Source organism: Gopherus flavomarginatus, chromosome 5 (assembly GCF_025201925.1).
Source record: "Gopherus flavomarginatus isolate rGopFla2 chromosome 5, rGopFla2.mat.asm, whole genome shotgun sequence".
In the NCBI taxonomy this organism is placed as follows: domain Eukaryota; kingdom Metazoa; phylum Chordata; order Testudines; family Testudinidae; genus Gopherus; species Gopherus flavomarginatus.
The window spans coordinates 19,889,159-19,907,045 of NC_066621.1; the positions used below are offsets into that span (position 1 = coordinate 19,889,159).

The 17,887-nt window shown below is 53.9% G+C and overlaps 1 protein-coding gene across 1 annotated transcript in view; it reads right to left on the bottom strand.

The window, feature by feature from the left end:
• TEAD3 (TEA domain transcription factor 3) overlaps positions 1 to 17,887 on the bottom strand; it is a 57,515-nt gene that overhangs the window by 25,917 nt on the left and 13,711 nt on the right. Inside the window, exon 2 of the mRNA XM_050953141.1 lies at positions 5,362 to 5,616. Within this exon, the coding sequence (XP_050809098.1) occupies positions 5,362 to 5,497 (136 nt within the window). The 5' untranslated portion in view covers positions 5,498 to 5,616. The remainder of the gene's footprint in view (positions 1 to 5,361; positions 5,617 to 17,887) is intronic.

Sequence of the window (17,887 nt, forward strand, 5' to 3'; positions counted from 1 at the left end):
AGGGTCGTGCTCTCTCACTCTCTGGTACCAGCAGGCCTTGCAGGGCTGTCCCGCCCCATGATTCACCAGAGGTTGTGCCATTCCCTCTAGGAGGGCACGTCCCTCCTCCAAATTACCACATTCCCCAAATTCCTCTCCCCTGACACCACCACGTGAACCAGTTGGACTGCTCTGTTAAAAATAACCTAGTGGGACAACCTTCCAGCCAATCCGCGTGCCGCAGCATACCAGCCCTGGCCGAGTCCAACTCAAGTTACACCTGCTGTCTGGGAGCAAGGCGCAGGCTCCCTGAGTTCCTGGCAACAACCCTGAGAGACAGAGAGACATCCCTTGCCCGACAAGCCCCAGCCCTCCACTATCACCCCATGCTCATAGCCTGGCCACCATTCAAATGCTAGAGGTTACCATAGGTCAAGGCTGCCCCCCTTCCACTGCTTCCCTCGGCCTCTCTATGCCAGCAGCTGGGAGCTCAGTCCCTCTGCAATCAGAGCACCCCTACCCCTCAAGTGCAGTGCCAGAGCTACAATGCTCCGGGATCCTCCTGGAGAATCCCATCTCTAATGCCCATCTGGATAGACAGCCATGCTGGTGGGCTGGAGAAGCCCTCGCCCTTGTCAAGGGAAGCTACAGAATACCCCACCATGTCCTGTCTTGGTCCATCACTGGCAAGAGCTCTCATCCCGTCAGAGTACAGTGGCATCCCCAAGGAAAGAACGCTACAGCAGGGGATTGCAAGCGTTTCAGGGCAGGGACCCCTTCATACTGCCTAGCACAACGCAGTCCCCGGTCTTGGCTGGGACCACTAGGTACTACTGTAATAAAGCTAACAAACAACGGCCAGCAATACCGTAAGGAGACTCATGTAAGCTGTTGGGAGGGGATGTTACTGCAGAAATCCTCAGAGAAGAAAATACTACTGAATTCTGTCACGATGGTCCACAACGTTACTGATTACAATGACGAGTCTGGGGCTCGTGCTATCGAATACTAGAGTATTCTCTTAGTGGGATACTGGAGTACTGGGAGGTAAGTAGGCTGGGCAGGAACAAAAGGCAATGGGGTAACACTAGATGAACAACACTCCCTTTTCCCAGATAAACAGTGGAGGAGGTGGGATTCCCTGGCTCTGCTGGGGTTAGTCTCCCTCTGGTCATGGCTGAGACACCCTCTGGGGCTGTGCGGCCTGGAGAACCCGTGACAAGTGTGAGCTAAGCCCTTCCCCTGCGGGGAGGACCCTGGATTCTGCACGGCCAATGACTCGTTTCCCATTGCTTCCACTATTCCAGCATGGAGATCCTCAGCTTCTCCATGGGGTTTCTCGTTAGGGGGCCACAGAGGACATTCATACAGGCTGGAAATAATGCCCACAGAAGGGGTCAACAGCCCCACCAGGCAAATGGGGGGAGCACAAACACAGGGAGTCATTTAAGGCCATGCAGATCATAGACTTGAAGGGCAAAACGGGACCACCATGATCATCTGTGCTGACCTTCTGCACATTGCAGGCCACAGAATCTCACCCACCCCCTCCTGTAATAGACCCCTCACCTCTGGCTGAGTTACTGAGGTCCTCACATCACGATTTAAAGATCAGAGTCAAGGGTCATGGTGGTTTCAATCCCTCCTCTCACAGAAGAACTAGGATTGGGGTAGGGAAGCTCACAGCCTCCCCAAGAAGTACTCCCGCTGGTGGACTTGGGTGCCCAAGGACTACGAGTTCGCCCAGCTATTCCGAGCTCCCTCCCAGACCAGACGCAGACCTGGGCCCACCGTATGTTCGGTTCAACAGACCCTTGCTCTCTTCTCTAGGAGGAAAACTAGGAAGTTTCAAGGTGTGTGTGCGTGCGTGTGCGGAGAGACAGGGAGAGAAGGTGAAAATGACTTTCTGTACCAAGTGCAGCAGTGTGGAAGATGAAAGCAGAATTGGGCTGCTGTCTCTTTAAGCAACTACCAAATGTCTCCCAGGGGCTGGAAAAACCAGTTTACACACTTGGCTTTGTTGAGTGGAGGCCAAGCTCCCCAGCAGCACTCCAACTATTCCCAGAGAAATCCAAAAAATGCACCCGCTTTGGAATCCCCCTGCTCCCTAGCCTCCATCCCTGAGGCCCTGGGCTAGACGGGCCCCTGCTGGGTGGCATGAGTGGGGAGCAGGGGTGAAAGGGCTGAAAGGCTGTGCAGTGAAGCACGTCCCTTTGGGTGGCCCCGAATCTTGGGAGCAGGGGTGGGGAGAATTCGTGCTTTGCTGCAGGAAGATCTGAGAACAGGGGAAAGAGGCATGGAGAGCCAGCGAGACCAGTGCAAGGGGAGGGGAGCTGTTAATGGAATGGCCAATGCTTAGGGAAGAACTTAAAAAGACAAACTCGTGCAGTGTGCTGGTGACTGTCCCGCTCCTCAGAGGTGGCTACATTTCATGGGTGCTTTGTGCCCAATTGGTCAGGTGTTTTAGAGTCTTTTGCAACTAGAGAGAGAGGTAAGGCATTACCAGCCATCTGCAATTCCCTTCAGCTCAGTGCTGATTCCCGAGGGATTGATACAAAGACACATCTGGCCAGTTCCGATCGGGTGTAAGAGCTGTGCCCAGTTTCTCAGAATATGATCAATATATAACTATCCTAAATCCTTAGCCCTTCTCTAGCATCCTCCCAGGATTCCAAAGTGCTTTACAGAGACAAACACATTAAGTGTAAGGTAGGTATTCCCTGTATTATTAAGATGGCGTAACCGAGGCAGAGTTGGTGGCAGTGCTGGGAACAGAACCCAGACCTCCTGAAGCCTAGTCTTGCACTTTTACCACTATTAGACAGTGTTCCACCCCCCTACCTCCATGAGTCATCCTCTGAGGTCGTAACACAGTGTTTATAATATGACAGTCCATCCCCATGGAGACAGGCCTGAGGTCACAAACACAGAGTAGTGACATCACAGGAGCATTCAGCCTGGAGCAGGAGGAGGAGGAGACAACATGTGTTTACACATAGCCCAAGTGACCAGCAGCGAGGGAGACAGAAAGCCCAGAACGGTTTTGGGGGGGTTAAATCTCTATTGTCCATTTCATTAGAAAGGCCCCGCTCCAGCAGCATATCCCCCCCTCTTGCATTGCGCTGAAATACTGGTGCCATTCTCACCAGCTCACTGCGTTTCCTTGGAGGTTTTTCATCCAAGCACTGAACAAGTCCAACTTTGTGCTGAGCTGTTGGGACAGGAGAGATCTCAGCAGAGGATGCCAGAAACCAGGTCGGACTTCCTTATGGTGCTGGAGAAGAGTCCTGGACTGACATCCCTAAAGACTGACACCCTAGAGCAGGTACAGCACTGCTAGCAGCAGGGAAGGCGCGTTCCACATCTGCATTGGAAGGACCCTCTCGAGGGGAGGCGAGTTTCAATGGCCTTGCTGCTGACAACACCCGTGAAGGTGCCAATTTCGATGGTGAAGTGTTGATGTGGACAATTGACCTGCCAGGAACTGGGCTCAGAGTCACCCAGCTCACTGCACAAAGACACCCCCTGCCGAACTCTTAACTGCCGGCCTGTCCTCGGCGCAGACTCACTCTCGACTCAGGCAAGCACCTGTCTAGCTGGTCACGCCAACAAAGCTATGGAAACTAGAGTGTGGGCACCGCATCCTAACCCACTGAACCGTCAATGGGTGGAGGCAGGTTCCTGTAACAACAAGGCTTCCTGCTTCCAGCTGAAGATGCTGAATGCACTGACTTGGGCCACACTTGCCTATCTTGCCACGCCAATAATGTATTTAAAGTTGAACCCAAGAGGCAATGGGCCCCAGTCCCCCAGAGCCATCCATGGGCACAGACTTCCCTCGGCCAGACTCTGCATTGACAAGGTGACCCTGTTCTAGCGGGAGACACCAGGCCAAATCCATGACTCTGTTGGATCAATGTGGCCTACTGGGTTGGAAATGGAAGTGGAGGGGCTTCTGATGGAGACGTGGGGCAAGGAGAGGGCTCTGGGTGGCCCCAAAAATTCAGAGCTGGGGAAACCATCGACATGGGGGGAACTTTGAGGCCAAGCCGCGGTTTGAAAACACAGATCCAAAGGCAGTGCCGAGGGAGCCTCGGAAGTGGAAGGAAGTGTCTTGTTTGTGACCTGCACGAGAGGCCAGACACACCAGCTTTCACGCCCAGCTCCAGGCGTGTGGACTCCCTGCGCAGAGCCTCTCTCTGGCAGCAACTTCACCAAACCAGTCAGTCAGGCAAAGCAGAAAGAGAGAGGGAGTGAAAAAAAGAGGGAGGGAGCGAGAGAAGGGAGAGATGTCACAGAGGGAGGGACAGAGACTGGGAGAGTGCAAGGGAACTGTGGATCCTCAGCATGGGGAACAGAGTTCAACACTTCTCGACATGTCTGAGCCATTACAAATGGTCGCCAAACCTGTCCCAGTTTGGCTTCCCTTTCTGTGCTCCCCATAGGCCAGTAGGGACACGGCCCAGAATACTGTGCTTGAGATATTAGGTTAGTGCCCATGGTGCAGACAGTAATGGCCAAGCCTTGGAAAGTGATGGGCAGAAGGGAAGGCACTGCTCATCCAAAGAGCTCCTAATGCCTCCGTGTCAGAGATGTCCAGGCTTGGGGCATCTGGGGGCTGAGCCTGGAGAAGCAATTCCCCTTTAGAAACTCACTTTTACCTTCTCTCTCTCTCTGTCACCCTCCACTCCCCTCGCCAGCTAGCAGTCACCCAGATGAGGTCAGAACGCGGGGGCTGACACAGGGTGATTTCAGTCATCCACTGGATGCGAGAGACCGAAAGTCAGAGCCTCAGGTGCTGCAGAACCCGCCCTATACAGCTCTCTCAAGGCACCTCAGTCCCAACCCACCCACCACATCCCCAGCTGCTCCAGCAATAAGCTCCCAACGCAGCTCTGCCGATCAACCTCAATCTTGACTTTACTTGCTCTGCTAGTCAAGGTCTGGGCTCCCCTCATGTTTGCACTTCAAACCTGAGCCTCCAGCTTCTGCCTTCTTGGGCACCCTTAATCCCCACTCGGACTCTCACACAACACTTCCATCAGGCTACACCTGTTCTGTGAGGAAAGACAGGACTTTCATCGCCAGAGCCCACCACCTCGCACTGGCAGCAAACCCAAGAAATTTACTGCTCTACTCCTGAATTGGAGTCAGAGACAAAACATAATAACCAAAGGGATGTATTCTCAATTTAATTGGACTTTGGAGTGGGAATGAAAGGGCAGAGTTTGGTTCTAAGAGAGTTGTGCGCCGCTCTTATTCATCGTAACCGGATGTTCACTCTGAAACATAATGATGGACATTTGAACAGGCATCCCTGTAGTGTCCGTTGGGTCAAGCCTGGATCCCTTCTAAAACCAAGCATGGCCTGGTCTCACTCACCGTACATCTTGCCTTCGTCCGAGAGGATGATTTTCCGCCGGCCGCAGGGGGGGTAGATTGCCAGTGCCTCCTGGAAGCTCTGCTCGATGTCTGGACTCCACACTCCCTCGGCATCATTGTCCAGACTCTTGTCCATTCCCTCCTGTCCATCTTCTTGCCCCTCCCCGGGGCTGCCGCTAGCGTTCCAGCTGTTGGACGCTATTGTGATGGCTGCTCTGGGCTCCGACCCCGAGCCCCAAATGGCAACTCGACAACCTGAGGGGACAAAGCAAAGGTCAGCGATGGACGTCTCCTGACATCCTGCCCCCAGCTGTATGCACACTGCCTCCGACCAGCCAAGAAGAGCAGGGGGACATAGGGGCTGGGAGGGGAAGTTCCTCCTCTGCTAGGGATACCAGCAGTGAATGGATTCCCGTCAGGTGAGACAAAGGGGTCCTAGAGCTGGCAGCAACGCCCCTATAGAAACTATTGGAGCCAGAGGAGAGATGGGTCTGAGGTACATTACAGGGCAGCCCCCAGAAACCTCCAGCTCCAAGACGGGACCACATCCCCTGCCCCGGATCACAGCCCTGCCCTCCAAGAACCTCCAGCCCCAACCCTGCATCCCTCTTCTACCCATATCAAGAGAGGAGAGCAAGGCTTTACCGGGCAATTATCGGCCCATCAGGCAAGAACCAGCTGCCAAGTCACTGGCTCTCAAGAGGTAATTGCACATGGCAGGGAGAGGCTCTCTGCCACCTTGAATGCAAAGACAGAAGATAACAGAGATGGAATATGGCAGTGGTTCTCAAACGTTTGTACTGGTGACCCCTTTCAAACAGCAAGCCTCTGATTGCACCCCCCTTATACATTAAAAACATGTTTTTATATATTTAACCCCATTATAAATGCTGGATGCAAAGCAGGGTTTGGGGTGCAGGCTGACAGCTCACGACCCCCCATGTATTAACCTCATGACCCCCTGAGGGGTCCCGATCCCCAGTTTGAGAACCCCTGGAATACGGGCTGGTACAGGGATTCGCAAACTTTTTTTTTTGCTGTGATCCCCCTTGAAAATATTTCAGGCTGTGATGACCCATACCATGCCACCCTTACTTCTGCACTGCTGCTGGCGCTGCCTTCAGAGCTGGGCACCTGGCCAGCAGCTGCCGCTCTCGCAACCCCCTTTTGGGTTGGGACCCCCAGCATGAGAAACGCTCGGCTGCTACATGCTGGGCATTGGAGAAGTGGGTATTGCTCCACTGCAGCCCCTTGCTAGTTACACGACAACCCAGCTACTCACAAGCTGTGCTGCTGCCTCGGAGCTCCCTGGCCTGCTGCGTTTTGGCATGGTCATACCTCAGTGCAGGGATGCAGCACAGGCAATGCGGTGGGGAGGCCTCAGCATGGTGTCACTGCCCCCCACAGAACAACACAGAGCCTGTGTCGGCACTAGGCTCCCTCGCTGTGCAGTGCATGAAAGTCCTGCTGGGGGCCCCTTAGGGCCCAAAGTGCAGCCTCGCCGTCAAACTCTGCCCCCGCCAAAGGCTAAACTCCCCAGTGGCTTAAATGGGAAGAGTTGGACATGAAGTCTGTAGACAGGAGCAGGGTTTGAAAACCCCAGCAGAGACTTTTGGAGGCACCCAGGGGATTTGGATGCCCACTTTCTCTTGATCTGAATGGGGGCCAGGTGCCTGGATCCCAGCACTGAAAGCCTCAGCCCCTAGTCTTGCTTTGGGACTCTGGTTCAACGTGTCTATTTGGACAAGCCTGCCCCCTCCCCCGAAAGGTCACTGGGTATTGCGTGTAGGGCGCAAAGCGCCAGTGGGGGGCCCCCAGGGGAAGCTCTGCTCCCCAGACAGGTTCTGCCAGACAGGCCTCAAACCAGCGCCTGCGACTTCACCTCCCCTCTTGCTCCCCCCCTTCCTGCTCAGCTCCCAGAGCATGTTTTGCAATAACATGTTTGGCGGCAGCTGCTGCTGGTGGGGAGCTGAGAACAGAGGTGTCTCCTTCAGCTAGAGGCTTCCCGGAGGGGCTGGGAGAGCGCATGAGAGGTCTCCAGTACAGACATCTCCTTTTAAAGGAACTGCAGCAAGCTGCTGGTTCAAGTGCGCAGGGATTTATTATTTTTTTTTAAAGTAACTTTTTTTTTCTGTCTCTCCCCGAGCCCCGTGATGTCACCCAGTCTCTCCCGCTGCTCCCCCCTCCCCGTCCTCCACTCGCACACCCCCCTTCTTTGGGAGCAGTGTGGCCAAATAAGGAGAACAGAATTGGAGCAGTTAGCCAAAGAGAAGGGGGAGGGATGGAGAGGGAGGCTCTGCGGCTGTTGTGCAGCTTCCTGGCTCCCCAAACACACACACACACACACACGCCCAGTTGTGAGTGCTGCACTGGGATGGGGTGGAGGGACAGGGTTTTTCTGGGGAGCACGGGTGTGCAAGAGCTTGCAAGGGGAGCATAGGTGCAGGCAAGAGCTGGTTAGCTCAGGAGGCAAAGGGGAACAGAACTGAGGAGCCGCTGCTGGAGAAGGCGAACGGGGTAAAGAGCAGCAGGGTAACAGTTGAACGCCTGCCAGAGACAGACAGACACCCATGTTTCTGCACGGGGCCAGGATGCAGCAGAATTTCCTCTTCTTGCAACACATGGAGAGAATATTGAGACCCTCCCCTCCCCAACACCCTCTCCTGGAGACACCTTGCTTCCTCTCACTCCAGGAGACGCAGGAACCCCTGTGGCTGAGCACTGCAGCACGGTTGGGGGGTGGGGGGGAGATACACTGAAGCTTTCTGCGCAACTACTGTAGAATATCACAGGAGGGTCCTAGAAGGGAGGAAATGAGGTTTGGAAGGGATTGTGAACCCCTTTGCTTTATGGCATGGCCACTCACTACTGGGGTCAGGAGGAAGCGGTCTCTGGGAGCAGGATGTCCTTGTAACTGCAGGACCTTCCTCTGAGCCAGTTGGGACTGGTCCCTCTTGGAAACAGGATGCTGGGCTGAACAGATCCTGGGCTGATCCTGTCTGACAAGCCCTGTGTTCCCAGGAGATCCCACCCAGGACACTCTAACCAAGGGTTTGGAATCCTGCCTCCAACCAGCCATTACTGTTAATATGACAGTAGCTGCTGAAGGCCCCAAGCAGAATGGAGATGCTGTGGCACTAGGGGCTGTACAAACACACATGCAGACCTCAGGCCTGCGTTAGTGCCCAGGTCTCCCATCGCTGCTTACAGGCTGAATTAGTATCCACACGTCTTCTCCTACTGACCCCACTAGTGGGGAAACCTCAGAGATCACCCTGAGCTTTCCTTCCCATCAGGTGACGACACAATCAAAGCTCTGAGTATTTGGGGTGGGGGAGAAGGGAAAAACATAGAGCTTCCCTGCCCCACCCAATTGGGGACACAGAGAGGAAGAACCAAGAGTGGCCTGGCCATGGTGCGAGTGGCAACTACTGGGAAAACAGTGTCTTGCCAAGCCAAGAAATTCCATTTCCTGGAGGGAGGGTGCAGGCGAGCGGCGAGTCATAGCTTTGACGTACAGTGCAAGAGATGATGAATCCAAGGCTCCACCCAGCCCTTACAAAACAGCGACCACAATAACAATTGGGAAACCAGCCATGCTGGGCTTCCTTTGGAGGTGTGGGGCTGCCTAACCTGATTGGGGTTGGGGAGGGAGGCTGGAGTGAAACATGTCACCTTCCTTCTTTTATATCAGCTTGTCCTTGGGGAAGGCAGAGGGATTCCTTCACTCAAAAATCAGGGCCATGGCCTGCTCCATTCCCAAATCCAGGAGGCCAGTGAGTTCCGCAGGTCCCTTGTATCAGTTCTCCAGTAATGTCAGGGGCCTCGCAGGATCAAACTCAGCTCCCGCAGCTTAGTTTGCCATCTTTATCCGCCCCCTAGTGTGGCCAGGAGATTGGCTGACCTTTGTAAGCAAGCTCTCCGGAGGATATGAGGAGCTGAAGGTTGTCACAAAGAGCTGGGGTGAGATTTTCCTTCAATGTGCAGAAAGGTCTCAGATTTGACCAAGATGCAAGACCAAGACCTCTTGAGGTTAATGTTCCCATTTCTCAGGTAGGTCTCTCCAATGGCGACCCTCTTTCCTGGAGCTCATCCAAGCCTCTCGCTGCCTCTTTGAGTGCATACAAAATGGTGACCTCACCACTCAGAACGGAGAAGATACCTTCTCCAGAACCAATGTTCTAGGGGAGTTCTCATTCTCCCAGGAGCTTCAGTACATTTCAGCACAGCCCATGAGAACTACCTACTTCCATCACCACTCCCCTCAGGGATATATTCATCCACTTTCCAGCTTCCTACCGTCTTTCTTTCCTGCCGCTTCTCTCACTTTCCCCTCCCTTCCTCAACCTTCACGTTCCCTCTTTAGTAACCCACCAAACATCCCCCTCAAAACAGAGACACAGGGCCAAGAGCTTAAGTAAGGGGGAGGCGGGGAAGGCTGGGGAGCACAGCTCCCCCATCTCTGCTCTAAGTAGAGAGGAGCTCCTGTTTCTATTTTAATCACTGCATTAGGCTGGATTCTCTCCAATCTGGTGAGACCACGTTGTGCTATACCACTAGTGGACTCTGACACTAGTGCGGCATGATCTGCCCATCGTAGAGGGATCCCCTGGCAGCACAGAGCCAGCGAAGAACAACTCTCCCCTGCTGGTATTGGTGTAGCAGAGATAGGGGGTGTGACCTAAATATGCCAATCACCAGCTGTGGGGGGTCAAATTTGTGCCCCGGGCAGCCAGTGAGAGTCCGAGCAGCCTTCAGGAACCAGCCCTTAAAGACCACATCGAGATTTGGGGATCGGGGTGCAAAGGGGGGCTTTAAGGACATTGTAGTGCAGGCACACACGTGCACAAATACACACCTCCTGACCTGCACTCGCTGCAGAACAGCTGTCCCTCCCCAGGACCTGTGGGGGAAGAGTGCCCAGGGCTGGAAAAGCAGGGATGGTGCAGGTCAGAGCTGGTACATACAGCAATGCCAGCACAATACCTGGGCTCCAAGGGGTGTCTACAACCCACTATATCTAGTTAATCAATGCCAGCTGTTTATTTGTTAGGCTCATCACAGTCTCTCTCCCCCAGTATTTTATTTTGAGAGCAAATCTTCTTGCCTGCCTTCATTTCACTTTGGCTCCATATCTGTTCTCGTAGCCAGGCCTTAAAAATCCAGGTAAAAATCAGGACACGATACGTAGCACCACAAATTCCATCCTCAAACTCCAACACCCCATCGGCGCATACGAAGCAATACACGTGGGGTTCCAATCTCACACACGTGGCCTCCATAGATGCAGCAGCGGAGGGAGGGAATGCTTGAATTTGGGGGAGAATAAGCATAGGGGAAATGGAGGCAAGCAGAGAGTGTGATCTTACAAACACCAAGGTGACTGTAATGGAAACAGTTCTGCCTTATAAGAGGAAAACTGGGCCCACAGAGATGGAAGGGGCCTATTTAGCTTGAGTCCACACTCCTGTACAAGGGCAGGATATGACAACACAAGAGATGCTGCATCAGATATTAAAGCAATGATGCCCTTGATCTCAGGTTGCTCAGGAGTCATAGGTTGGGAGGGAAACATGGATGGAGACAGGAGCTATAATGTGTGTCATGGAGCAAGGTCCTCAGTGGATAGAAACTGATGTAGCTCCAGTGACTTCAACAGAGCTACATGGATTTACACCAGCTCAGGGTCTGGCCTCAGGAGACAGGTGTAGTGAAGGCTATTCCTGGTGGTGGGGTCAGCTTCTGCCGGCTTTACAGAGGGAGGGGAGGTGGGGACAGGAATGCAGGCCAGTGTTTGAGGAACATTAGCAAGGTGCTGCAGGACTGGGAAGCAGGAGGATGGAGGGTGAAAAATCCAAGGATGAGGTTGGAAACTAGGAGAGAGCTTTGTTCTGGAGATTCTGTAACATGGAGGAAGACAAGGACTGCTAAGGATGGGCTAGCATGCCCCTATTTACAGGCAAGGGCAAGGTTACAACATGATATAGAATGAGATGATCTCACAGGCTCCCAAATACATGTCTCATTATTAATCTGGGGAACTCATTGTCAGAGGATGTTGTGAAGGCCAAAACTATAACAGGGTTCAAAAAAGAACTAGGTAAGTTCCTGAAAGATCAGTACATCAATGGCTATTAGCCAAAATGGGCTGGGATGCAACCCCATCTCTGAATGTCCCTAGCCTCTTGTTTGCCAGAAGCTGGGCATGGACCACAGGGTATGGAATTGCCCTGTCTGTTCATTCCCTCTGAAGCACCTGGCATTGGCCACTGTTGGAAGACAGGACACTGGCTAGACAGACCATTGGTCTGACCCAGGATGGCCGCTCTCATGTTAAGCTGGGTCTTCTGACATATGCTCAGGTTTGTTTCAAAGTGCACTGGAGACCCTCCCACCCTGCTTGCACCAGAAGCCCCAGATGCCAGAGACAGACTATCACAGTTCCTGCCTAGCAGGCAGTGCAGGGTGGCTCCTGGTTCTCCAGCATTTTGTCCAGGCTGCTTTTTAACCATCCCAAGCAGTGGTGTATTGAGAGCCTGGTCCATCTCCTGATAAAGATCATAGCATTGGAACCACTGCTTATGTGAGTGGGAGAACCTGGGGTACTTGAACGAACGCTTATACTAGCCATTGCACCACTAAGACCACGCAGAGCTATGGTTTAATGGAAGGGCTGCAAATCAGTCTCTACAGATAAGCTAATTTCTGTTGAAGTAGCTCGGTTAGGGGATACTACAGTCAGTCTTGGGGGAGCTCTAGAGTTTCGTGGAGGAGGAACTTTTCCACATAGGAAGCTGATCAAATCTTCTCTACGAATAGTTCTTCTGCGTTTTTTAACCCAAGCTAACACATCCTTATTGCGACGCTGATAGTCGATTTGAATTCCTACATCAAAGCTTTGTTGATGGGCATCCACGCTTTCTTTGTAGAGGTTGGCGGTGGCGGCATTCCAGGCAGGCTGTCCTGACATTCAGCCTATGTTCTCCTTTCCTTATTTCCACCTTCTTACTCCCTTCTAAACAACCCGTTACCCTCCTTGGGAATTACACACTGCAGACACTTTAGAAAAGGTTATTTCAAGCCCCTTCCTCACCACTAACTCCAGCTATGCATTTAAACTCTCCTCCTGCAAGGACCCTGCCTGACCCTCCACTGCTGGTGCTGCCCTCCTCTGCAGTGACATCAGGGCTGAGAGCAGCCTGCATAGGTGGAGTATGGCTCAGCCAGACCCTGAATGTCTCCGGACACTGCTGTTGGGGAGAGATCTCCCAAGAAGCCTCTGCACCTAGCATCTTACTGCAGCAGAACTGGAAGGAGGATTCTCACCTGGAGCGAAGGTGAGAGGAGATGGTTCCTGCATTCCGGAATTAACTAGGAGGATTGGCAGAAGCATCGGGAACAATAGCCTCTAGCTCCCATCCTGGTCAGAGGGTCTCTCCAGCTCTGTGCCACAACATTGAAGCATACCCAGGTCTGCAATCAGGAGACTGCCCCCTGCTGCTGGGGAGAGAAGAAGGGAAGCTAGCTAAGATGTACTGGGGCAGGGGTGGAAGCACAATCTGCTCCAGGAGAGTTGGGAAGGCAGGAGGATCTGTTGACATAGGGGGTAGGAAGGGATAGCTGCCCTGTGAACTGGTTCAGCTCCTGCTCAGCTGTGGGCCCACCAGGTTGGCTGGTGCTGGGTCAGTCCTTGCTGGGCCCACATGGGAGCTCTTCTTTCCCCGGGCCCCCCGCATTTAAAGAGGATAAAAGTTCACAGACAAGCCCAGACAGGACGCTGCTGGCTGGGAGCTAGTGCAGCAAGCTGCACCTCTCACCTGAAAGACAAAAAGTTTCAGCTTACAGCCTGGGCGTGACCTTCCCTGGTGCAGAATTCGCTCCTGCTGACAAGAAAGCCAGAGGGGGGAAATCCAAGGCTGCAAGTTCCACTCCGATTTCCCCCTGCGGGGAGTTTCAGGCAAGAGCTCACACCCACCTGCTGCTCTCTGCTGAGGCAAGGGAAGGGAGGAAGATCTCTTCAGAGCAGCAGCCCTGCAGTTAGAAAGGGTCTCACACCAACAGGGTGCAGGGGGCCCCGGAGAAGGAGCACAGAGGAGAAACTGGCTTCCCTGCTCTGCGCCAAACCTGTTCACGTGGCTCCAAACGCACAAACACATGGCTTTGTTGTCTAAGCACCATGTTGACACCCCTAGGCCTGCAGAGTTCCAGGCAGCTGACATGAGGTCCTGCCTGGAGAGTATTGCCCCAACGCTCACCATTGTGCAGGGCCAGCCCTTTTCCTCCCCAAAGGTGGCTGCATTCTGGGGCTGCGTATACATTGTCATATGTCCCTGTGGGATCCTTGAGGACAAGAGGCACCACACAAATGCAAACTACCATCAAGTGAAATGGGGATAGCTGGGATCAGCCCGTGCAGTAACCCACAGGGTGGGAGAGGAACAGGAGAGAGTGATGGAAGGGAATCCCTGGGGAGGGTGTATTAATCTGCCACAACCTCTTATGGGGAGAATTCTACCACACCCCCTAAGGGAGACGGTTTGGCCTGGCCACACTCACACACCTGAGCAAGGAGCTGCACAAAGGGCCAGAGAAAGAGAAGGTCACTGTGACCTTTGGGAAGGCAGAGAGATTCACTCCCCCGCCTCGCCGAGTGGCTCCCCATTCCCAGCCCCAGAGACAAGCCAAGGCCAGTGGGCAGCATTCAGTTACCAGAGCGTCCGGGAGGTTTCACAGCTCAGCGGGACGAGCTCCCACCAGCGCTGCCTGCTCCCTCGCTCTGCGGCCCCATCCTGGGGGAGATGGCGTTGGGTGTATTTATAGTACAGGGGGAGGGATTGAATTCGATTGCCAGGTTTAAGTCTCCAGCGCAGCAGCAGCCTGCTGGCCTGGCACAGCTCTCTATCAGAGGGGCCGGCGAGACAGAGTCCCGGAGAAATGATCGGAGAGAGGCCTGGGCTGGAACAGAAATTCAGAGGGATCCAGAGCAGAACCATCATCCAAGTGTCCCGCACGTCTCCAGGGACATCGGGGTTTTAATGGGTCACATTTAGAGCTGCTAGTGTGAGCTTCCCACCCAAACCACAAATCTGAGGGGAGGTCTTCATGAAACACATCAAGCACCCTGTTTGTGGTGTGAAAGTTGTTTGGGGAGGGGGCTTGAGAAAGCCTGTATAGATCCCCCATGGCCATGGGAGAAGGCTGGGAGGGGGCCTCCAGCCCCCCATGGTCATGGGAGCTCAGCCCAGAGGTGAGGGGGCAGCAATACTTACAGAACTCCCCTGGCAACACAGGCATCGATCCAGCCTTTCCAGGGAGCAGACACACACTATAGATCCTGTGTGGCCACTGCAGGCTCATCACCATGGGTGTGGGGCCCTCACAAGGGCCTGGCCATTTGTGTAACTCAAGGACCATGTCCCCAGCAGCAACTCCAGTAGCAGGCCGGCTGCCCAGCTTTCTCCCTGAGCGGAGCCGCAGATAGCAATTTGGAAACAGGAGGAAGCAGCCTGGTGGTCACTGGGCCCCTGCCACTCGCATACCCTGCACTACCGCAGCAGAGCTCCAATCCCACCAGATGCTGCCCATGAGCCCTATATTGCTCCACAGGCGAGCAGGGCACTGACAAAGATACAAAGATGTCCTGGCTGGGGAGAGACGGGGTCTCTAGGCAGGACAGACAGCAGTGTCTGTGCCTTGGATTACGCAGCCCAGCCTGTCCCTGTGCCGGGGTCAAGCAGGCACTTCAGGGAGCTAGGTGATATAGAGAGTGGGTAGCAGCCACTTGGGACTTTGCAATCAGCTGAAATCTGAGGGGTGGGACAGGAGGGTCCCCTCTCCCAGCTGTGGGAGACTCTGCCTCATTGGAGCTCAAAAGCAAGGAGTATTTATTCAGAGACCCAGCAAAGCCAAGGTCCTGCCCACTCCATGAAGGACCCAGAATGATTCCTGCAAGAGCTGGGGCATTAACCCCAGCAACCTGGCTGCAGTTCCAGTGCGGTTACCTGAACACCACCACCTCAACATCCAGAACTCTCCATCTCACTCTTCCCTTCCCCTCCTGAGGGCTGTAGTGAAGCATTGCTGTGTGCCGCCAGACAGCTGCTGCATTCCACCCCAGAGGTGGCTGCAGTTCAGCGATGCCAAGGTACACAGCTCGAGGAGGACTTTGGGATCTTTTGAAATAGACAGCACTACTGGAATTCAGAGCCATCGGGGGTGCAAACATTTCCCTTCCAGTACAGCATGACCATGTAACGGCCCCAAGCCATTTCACACAGCAGCTCTCCGGCCCCTCATCATGTGTTAGAGTGTTAGCCAAGAGAACGCACAGCCCCGAAAGTAGGCTCTGAACTCCAACAGGAGGAAACAATTTGCAAGCACGCAGAGGCCTTCTTTAATATGCTTCTAATTTCTGGAAGGAGAACGCTTGCCGGGGGCATTCTCCATGATGCTGCCTCTCAGCCTCTCCCCCACACCTCCCCCCACCAATCTCTTCCATGTTTGTTTTGTCTGCATGTTAATATATTTTATCCGACTGCATGCACGGGAAGGAAATGGGGGAGGCAGGCAGGGACGGGGCGGGAAAGCCAGGCTGCCACCTGCAAAGCCCGGGGTGGGGGGGAGAGGTGCAGCTCAGAAGGTGGGAAGGTGGAGTGGTTTCAGGGGAGCCTGTAGGGAGAAGGGATCCCCAGATTCACAGTGCTCCATCCTACAGGGGTGGCAGGGAACAACAAGGGGGTGTCTGTGTAGGGAGGGTGCTTCTAAAATCCTCGATGGCGAGGGATGTTGGCGTAAGAAATTAAAACAGCCACGGGAATGACGTGCCAGCTGCTCTTTTTCTTTCACTGTCTCTATGGTCTGTGGGTCGGGGTAGGCCACGTCCGATGCTCTTTACAGGGCACACAATGGTCGATTCTGTCCACAGCGCCGTGAGAAGCGTTGTCAACACCAGTTTGGGGATGGGGGAGTTGATCTGCTTGACACCCAGCGTCTAACCTGGCAGCTCACATGAAAGGCCCCCCAACGCCACTCCTGAGCCCCTCCGCACTGTCCCAAGCATCGGCGGAGGTGCATGGGACTGCCAGTGCTCAACTCTCCCCAAAGACAGAGTACATGGTATTGCTGCCAGCCCGGTGATCTCAGATCTTTACCCGTTGTGACTGTACCACCTGGCCAGCCCTCACCAGGAGATCCCCACCAGCAATCACAGCCTCACCTGCAGGCCTATCACCAGGGCCTCTAACCTCACACGTTTGGGCTGGGGGATCCCCAGGTGGAAGCGTTCCAAGGATGCCACAGGCAGTGTTAGCAGCTCAACAGATGGTGCCCCAGTGGAGCACTAGGAGGTTCATTGCCTTTCAGAAATCCTGGCCATGAAAGACTTTATAGCAGTTTTTCCAAGAGCCAGGATGTTAATTCTGACATCCTGGTCAAATCGCAGGTTGGATGACCACATTCTGCAGACCCTAACCGTCCCCCTTCCCTGCAGTTTCCATGGGAGTAGTTTCTGTTCTCTACTTCCCCGCCTGGAAAACACTTTCACATGCTCCACCCCAGAAGTGGTTGCCTTTCAGCAAGGAATAAAGCAATCCCTATCTTTAGCTTGAACAGTAGTATGGGATCCTGGGGGTGGAAATGAGGGTGGAAAGCATTATATTCATCAGCAGAGCACACCACCTATGTATTTCTACCCAACAGTGCTCCCACAAGGACCAAACCTCAGAGACCGATCAATACTAATGGTTGGGGGTTTGTGCTCTTTTTCTAAACTGTTACCAAGCTGCAAGGCCCTTTGATATTTAGGGATTCCCATTGCTTGGAATCAGACTTCACTTCTACTACTTGCTACCATCAGGGTATATCCCCTTGCCAGGATCCTGCCTGCAAAAGGGACTGAGAAATCCAAGCCACTGATGTGGCACTATAGGCTGTGTAAAAGCAAAGTTTCAGAGGGAAGTGTAGCTCAGTAACAAGCCAGTTAGCAAGTGCCTGTCTCTCATGTTCGCCCCTCACTGGATCCATCCTCTTTTCCTGCATTCCCACCCAACCCCATCATTCAGACAGACAGGGGAATGGATGCCGAAGGGCCCCTGGATGGTCCAGACTCAGAAGTCCTGGGACTTTCCCAGACACCCCTCCCCCCAACTCCTGCTCCCTTGTGAGACAGCTGAGTAATTTCCTTTCCTCTATCACTTCCTGTCTTTTCCGGCCTGGCGTGGAGCTCAGGAAGCAATCAGAGCGAGGAAACCACAAGAGGCCACGTGGCTCCAAGGCCACGAGGGATGCAGCACCGATGGATGGTGGCTCCTAAAGTGACAGCAGACTGGAGAGAGGGCCTGGGTCTCCCAGGCAACCACCAAGTCCATTCCGTCCCCTTTAGGCTATTGTGTCCCCAGATGTGCTGGTCACCTTCTACCCACCAGTTACAAACAAGGACACAGGCCCCAGCCTGTGCACAGCGAGGTAGACAGCCACTGACCCCATCCTAACAAAGCTGCTCCTTTTCCTCCCCAGTGACCCACAGAGG